The sequence below is a fragment of the Thalia democratica genome, unplaced genomic scaffold (assembly GCF_965202585.1).
Source record: "Thalia democratica unplaced genomic scaffold, ktThaDemo2.hap1.1 HAP1_SCAFFOLD_1326, whole genome shotgun sequence".
Lineage (NCBI taxonomy): Eukaryota > Metazoa > Chordata > Thaliacea > Salpida > Salpidae > Thalia > Thalia democratica.
Window position 1 is genome coordinate 24851 of NW_028140207.1, and position 7798 is coordinate 32648.

The 7798-nt window shown below is 25.6% G+C and overlaps 1 protein-coding gene across 1 annotated transcript; it reads left to right on the top strand.

Annotated features, from left to right (window-relative positions):
- Nucleotides 1-416: 416 nt before the first annotated feature.
- Nucleotides 417-2864, top strand: LOC145848311 (signal peptide peptidase-like 2B). The gene is made up of 3 exons (XM_082953860.1): nt 417-1476; nt 1809-1958; nt 2557-2864. The coding sequence occupies exons 1-3, from the start codon at nt 417-419 to the stop codon at nt 2862-2864; spliced, it is 1518 nt and encodes a 505-aa protein (XP_082809986.1).
- Nucleotides 2865-7798: the final 4934 nt, after the last annotated feature.

Genomic DNA, 7798 nt, shown 5'->3' on the forward strand with positions numbered 1-7798 from the left:
ACCCACCTATAGCCCAATAAAACAAAAGTATATTTAAATATTAAATCCTTATAGTTTACTTTACTTGTTTCTATCATTTATGATAAGTTAGCAAGCTTAAAATTAAAATTTTATAAATGTTCAAAGTTGTTAAATCAAACTATTTATTATCTGACTTACTAAAATCATATCATTTTGCCATTTGGGAAAAACCTTTATAAATAATTTAAACAGTAAATTTTTTCTATAGCTTTTTATTGGTTTTTAACAACAGAGAAGCCTTAGTTGATATTCAAGATACTAACCATATTTTTTCTATAAAATTTTATTAAATAGATTAATCATTTCAAAAGCAATAAAAATTTTTTTTTTGTGAGTTCATTAATTAACAACAATTTTTTTATATCAGTTTATATATATATATATATATTTATATAATGCTTGTTACAATTTGCTTGATATTTATATTCTTCCAAGTTTGCACAGCACAGTATGGGTACATCAGGGTTAGAAACATTGAAAACACAACTTCCTTGAGTGTTTGCGCAACTTACAACATCAAATTCAAAACAATCACGCCCAATAAAAACTTCCCATACAAGTTTCAGGACCTGTATCCCAGCTATGGGTGCGCAAACTCATCAGCTTCTGTTTATTTTCAAAACCAGTTTGTGATTATACAGAGGGGTAACTGCACTTTTGCTGAGAAGGCATTGAACTTTCAAAGGAATAATGCTTCAGGAGTCATGGTGGTGTCAAATACGAGTTTGGTGTTACCTTCTGCCACAAATGAGGAGTACAATAAAGTAAATGTGTTTGTCATGTTGATCTCTGAAGAGTCCTACAAAAAGATTGTCAGCTTCACTGCAAACCTCACTACTCCTGTGGTTTGGCTGTACGGTGAGGAAAACTTACCTTATGACTTTAGCAATGCAGTTTTGCTGATGCTTGCTGTGATTGTGTTGGCCATGGGGTCCTGGTGGCACAAAAAGTCTTTTGAGTCTGAAACCAAAAAGAAGCAAACTGATAAAAAAATCGAGGAGTTTGACATTCAAGTCAAGCACACACTCTTCTATGTGATTCTCAGCTCCTTAATAATAGTTCTTATGTACAATTTCTACTATTCCCTGGTCACCATCACTCAAATCATCTTTGTCATCGGATCTGGCTTCTCTCTTTTTAATGTGTTAAAGGGGGTTGTATACAAACTAATCAGCATGTCGGGTCACCAGCCTAGGCTCACAATTTCAAAAAACCACGTTTCACTTTTATCAGTTTTACTGTTACTTGCTTCTTACACCGTGTCAGTTTCATGGTTCGTCTACAGACGCTCCTGGTTCAATTGGATACTGATAGACATTTTGGGAGCTTCCTTCTGCATGTACGGAATAAAATCAGTTGGGCTGCCTAATTTGACAGTATCATCTTCTCTTCTGTCCTTCTTCTTTATCTACGATGTGTTTTATGTGTTCATCACTCCCTACATAACCCCATCAGGTCAGAAATGTCAATTTTATTTGTACTCATGTAATTTTAAGTATTTTTTAGTAGAGTTTTAATGAGCTTAAAAAGATCAAATATAGTTTTAATTAATCTGATAATAAGTTAAATTTAATATATTTAAAAACCAGTGAGTCTTTAAGTAAAACTGCAACTAATACTCAGTAATGTTTTAAAAAAATTAAACTCCCAAATACATCCATTTTAAAGATGTTACATTGATCATAAGGTTTTACTAAATAAATTAATTAAAAAAAAACACATTTTATTTGTTTATAAAACTAACAATGTTAATTCCTTTTTATGAATACATTTAATTATTTTTCAAGGCCAGTCAGTCATGGTGAGTGTGGCAACAGGGGGAGGAAGTGGTTCAAACGAGAGACTTCCCGGTTTGTTTGAACTTCCAAAGTTTCACGTTCCTGAGTGCACCCAACTCAGTAACAGCATGCTGGGTTTCGGTGATGTTCTGTTGCCAGGTATACTGTTTTGTTGATAAATTTTATGGGTTTTACTTTAATTTTTCTTTTAGTAGTTTTTATCCTCTAAAAAGATTTTGTGAGGCTGTTTTTTCTATTGAGTAGAATAGTAAACTACAATTTTTTTTCTAAAAATAACTTTACTGTGACAAAAACCTTAAGGTCAGAATGTAATTAAGAAATTTATTTCACAACAACTTACACCGACCATTTTTAATAAAAAATTGTGCTATTTATAAGTACTTTTTACAGAAGTATAAAAAAATTAGACAAAATTTGGTGTAAGTTTTTAAAAACAAGCTATTTATACCAATTTCATTTTTTCTTAAATTTTAAAACCACTGACAATCTATCTTTCAAGTCTGAAAACTTAAGATTGGTTTAAAATAATTTTCCTATAAAATTAACTTGTTATTGATTATTTTTTCATACGTTGTTATTTGGCTTACTTGCTTTGATCCCTCATATTTAAAAAACTTTTTTGAATTTGTTAAGCAATAAGAGATACCAATTAGCTGAGATAAAAATCTACAATACAATATCAACTTTTTATATAAAAAAAAAAAGGTAAAATATAAAGCTTTTTATATTTGACCAGGTTTGCACGTTGCACTGTGCGCAGTGTGGGACACCAAAGCAACCATCTTCAACAAAAAACCCACAAACGTGTACTACACAACATCAGTGATATCATACATGTTCGGACTGCTGCTAACCACAATTGCCCTCACTCTGATGGAAACAGGTCAACCAGCACTTCTGTGCATCGTCCCTTCGTTGCTATTGACGACATACGCGGTTGCTGTGAAGAGGGGGGAGGTGAATAAGATGTTGAGAGGGAGTTTTGATTGTGACGTCACAAAAGGTGAAGAAAAACATGCTTTGCTTGAACCTCTGACGTCATAGTTAAGTTTGACTGATATTTGTTTTTTGTTTGCAGAAAAGTAATCCTTTTTACATTGCATAAAATTAAATTTCTTTATTAGTTTATTTAATTTGTTTTATTTAACTGAATTGGACCTGATTACGATTTTAAAAGTTGTTAAGTTTAATCACAATTTGAGGCTTTGCAGTTTAATTTTATGTGCAAATATATTTAGTCATTTTTTTTATATGTTTATTCAAGATGTAAAGTATTAACTTAACAATCCAAAAAAATTTTGTTACGTATCTTTGAAAAATTTTTACCACTACTTGAGGCACTGCAGTTAAATTTTAGTTTTTAGCAATTTTTTTATGTTTACAGTATATTGTTTTACTTGAAAAGTTACAAACTAAAATGTGTCATCTGCTGATGAGTTGCAATTAAAATAGTTTACTTTTATGAAACATAGTATTTAGTCACTTTAAATTTTAAATTTGTTAGTTTCCTGTTTAATTAATTATAAACACCTTGTTTTAATATCAGTAAGTTTAATTTAATTAAAAAATATGTAACAAATAAAAATATAAAAAATAACATGTACTCTGTTGTTAAAAAAATTTATTACCAAAGTGTATTTGTTTATTTAAATCTCATAATTGTTTGTTAAATATGTTTTTAAATTATTACACAAAAGTTTTGTCACAGTTTTTGTTTGTTGTTATTTTTCAACTTTTTTTAATTTCGAAGTCATTTAAATGTATATATAAGAAATTTTACTTAATTTACATGTTTTTAACTTTTTGATATACATACTGAATATGATTAAAAAAAAAAAAATACCACAAATATTAGAACAAAAAATAAATTTAATTACGTTGTACATAGAAAAATTTATGTTTAACAATTTATCGTTTAAATGACTATCAATTCACAAGTTTATTTGTTTAAATGAGTTTAAATCATTGTATATATGTTTTTGAGTATTTTTAACCTATTCTACTATATATCATTATAAACTATTTCTAAAAATTTTCTTTTTAGTTTTATTTTTCAAACATTTATTGTTTAATTGTTTTTCAAAGTTGTATCCACTTAACTAAAGCTGCCTTTATTTGTGTTTTTTGTTTTGTGCATTAAATGTTTCTTTTTAAGTTATCGACTCCTTTTATGCAAAAAAAAAGTTTTGTACTTTGTGTTTATATTATCGCTTTTAAAATACACAATTTAGCAGTTGAGTTTATTTGGTATAAAACTTGCATAGTAGATTTGTGAATTTTATTTTATATTGTATATTAGTATGTATGATGATTGCATTTTTATTTTTTCTTAATTTTATACCTTATATTAAAAAAAGTATAAACTTTAAGATTCAAGTAAAAATTTTGAGGTTTTATAAATGATATCATTACAAGTAATCGTTTTTTTTATTATATTCAATGTATAAGTTTTTCAACTGTAAAATTAAATAAAACTGGTATAAATGAATTGTTATAAATGCATACAATATAGGATAACTAGGTTTAATACAACTAAATTATATAACAACTTGATTTTGTATTTTGTTCATTTAACAATCTAAAATTAAGAAAATTAAATAAATAATAATAATTTAGGTAAATGTTCACAAAGTTTTTGCTGACTTAATGGTATATTTTTGAAGTAACGTTACAATTACCTCAATACAAGTCTAGTTAAAGTAATTTTTGTTTTTATTAAGTTTTTGTTCTCCTTGATAAGATTTTGTCACTATGTTATACAACTTGTAATATAAATGAACTTTTCTTATTAAATAAAATATGTTTTTCTCTCTTATTAATTTACTTAAATACTTCATTTGTAAATTATTTAGCATCAAAATTATAATTCAAAAAATAACTACATTTTTTGATTAAGAAAAAAATACGCTTAACTTTCAGGATATTTACTTACAAAAGCTTTTAAGTATATTTGTTGGTTTAAAATGTCGGTTTATCAAAAGTACGGATACATTTAAATTGTGTATTTAACATATTGTAAACATTAGTTGCGTTGTTATCGAATGATGTTAGGATGTAAAAACAATTGTTGTAATGTAAACAAGAATTGTGTAAAAAAATCAGTTAGAATTTTGAAATTTAGTTTAATAATTTTGTTTGTTGCATAAATTAGTTTTTTGTTCTTTGTGGTTTAACTTAATTCTTGAACTTAACTAAAACATATTTAATAAAATTTAGTTGTTTTTATTTAAACTTTATTTCCACATAATAAAAATTTTAAAAGTAGTAAATAAATATCGACCAGTAAAAGTACTTTAAAAAAAAAAAGTGTAAACTTCTTTCAACTGGCTCCGTTTAATAAGAACTTGTCTGTTTTGATTATAACTGTAAAAAGATTTTGTTTTCACAAAAAGATATAAAATGCTACAAAATGTTTACAATATTAAAAATTCTGCATTTTAAAGATAAGTTATACAATCTCCATGTCAAAAGTGTTTATACATAGTTATAAAAAAAATTAAAACTCTTCTGTTTTACAAACTTTTGAATCTATATATTAACCCTGGACTATGTGATTTATTTCATACTGTTTTAAACTATCTGTCTGCAGAAAGTTATTTTGTATTGTTTGACGAAAAAAAAAATTAATGTTTTACAGAAATAACTTATTAATGGAAAAAATAAGCTTGAAAAATAAATTTAAATAAAATAATAATAAAATATACTTTTTGTAAATCAAGTGAATATTTTTTCTTTATTTTGGATTTTATCAAAAGCTTAATCAGTCTGTTTTGATACTGCTAACATTTTAAAACAAGACTAAAGTATCTTTATATAACCAAAACAGTATCCTTCAGAATTTAAAACAAATTAATTTTTTTTTGGCGTGTTCTGAAAAAAAACATTGTTTTAAAATATTTATTTGGTAAACATTAAATATTGTCTTAAAGTAGACCTAAAATTTTATAAAAATTAAAAAAAAAACATACAAAGAATTACTTTGCATTCAAATTCATAAGCAGCAAATCTTCAAACAAAGAAATGTATTTGAATTAAGTTATTTAAAGCTAACTTCTTGTTGCTGTTCGTTTTTGTAATTGTTTTATTGTTTAATTCAGTTTTTCATTATCTGAAAAGGTATTTACTCTTACTATTAATAAGCTAAGGTTTAAACCAGTTAATAATATTTCATAATTTTACTTCATTTCAAAACACTTGTACAACAGACTTGTTTTAAACTTGTCTCTTCATGGTTTATATATATAAGAAACGTTTAAAAATATTTTAATCTACACACAAAGCTGATATTTCTAGCAAAATTTAATATTAAATGAGCGATTAAACTTAATCGAAAACGTTTTTATAATTTAATGACTGATTTGAGTCTGAATAATCATTTCTCTATAAAAGTTGGTACTAAAATAGATACTATGCTCAGATACAAGTCAATTTATAATTAAGTTTTTTTTATATTAGTAAAAGAAACGAATAATATACTTTGCAGAACGAAAAACAGGTTGTTAGAACAATTTTATACATACTTCAAAATTTAAACAAATATTTGTTTGTATATATCAATCAAACAAAAAAAAATTGTATACTATGTATAATTAAGATAAACACTTCATAATCTAACGATGCTTGAATGTAAACATTATTAGAAATTAAACTTAATTCAACTGTGTTACTTCTGTTACTTTTTTTTTTCTTTAATAATTTATTAACTTTAACATTGTAGCTGTTTACAAACAAAATAATATTTACACACCTTTTTGCCTTTTTAATAGTTCTAACTAATTTTATATTGCAGCACTTGTTGTATGCTTTCTAATAAATGATAGTTTGTAATATTTTCAAACAGCAACAAGTTAGTAATGCTGGGAATGATTCAGTACTAGTCGTTACATCAGAAAAAGAATTCAAACAAGTCACACAATGAAATATACTTATATAAGGCAAATATAGGAAATAAACGTAACTTGATGGTGTAGTTAGCGAAACGCTTTTTTCTTTTAAAAATTTAGTTATGAGCTTAAGGAACACAGTTTTGATTTGATTGCTTTCAAAGTTTACAAGAACATTTTTGGTAAGGACTCTTACCACGGGGTTTGAAAAAGTAAGCAATAATTATCTAAAGGCGAAAAACAGGTTACTAGAAAAGAAGTGATATTATTTTTTAAGTTTCTGCCAAGAGAACGGATTTAAGATAAACCTGCTGTCATCTTAAATTTGATTACTATTGGTATTTAATTCGAAAAGAAGTTCTAAATAAACTATTCCTGTTTATTTGCATTTAATAAGGGAACTTTCGATAATTTTATTAACTTTAAGTAAAAAGTAAACATTATTTATTTTAGAATATATTTATAACTCACTTACTCAGTTATAAATTAAAGTTAAAATTAGTTAATAATGCGTTAGTAAATTTTAAGATGAAAACTTTTTTATAACTGAATATGCTTGGTATTAGATTTAATTATTATATACCAGTAACTTTTCTTAGAATAAAAAGGTTTACTTGGTGTCTTGTAAAACATAATATTTATACATGAAGTGTAAAATAGTATTGTGCTTTTGTTTGGTTTTATTATTTTCTATTGTTAAAAACAGAGTGTTTAAATAAATAGCTGTAAAGAATGTTTCAGGATTATTGGTATAAAAGTAATGCTAACTACGATGAACAAAAGTATGATCTTAAAATACTTTACTGGTTATAAAAACTTGATAATTTACGACTTATATTCTTAAAGTTCTCTATTTAAACTTTGCAAAACATAAAAATATAAGGTTTTAGATATTCAGTCCATTGCCTAATGAATTTAAAGTTTTTGTCAAAAAAGAATAGAGATTTAGAAACTTGTCCCTATTACCAAAAACATAGTTTTCAAATTTGTCCTCACACCATCTACCTCAATACATGTACTTAGTTTCAAAGTTAAGCATTTAATTTTAAGATTTTAAACACACTTACCATAACTAATGTTTAAAGATTATATTTG

What these genes read in the sequence shown, in the direction of transcription:
- LOC145848311 (XM_082953860.1), top strand. Translation starts at nt 417, where the DNA reads ATGCTTGTTACAATTTGCTTGATATTTATATTCTTCCAAGTTTGCACA. An exon ending in TCCCTACATAACCCCATCAG is followed by an intron (nt 1,477 to 1,808) that starts GTCAGAAATGTC and finishes TTATTTTTCAAG; the next exon opens with GCCAGTCAGTCATGGTGAGT. An exon ending in CGGTGATGTTCTGTTGCCAG is followed by an intron (nt 1,959 to 2,556) that starts GTATACTGTTTT and finishes ATATTTGACCAG; the next exon opens with GTTTGCACGTTGCACTGTGC.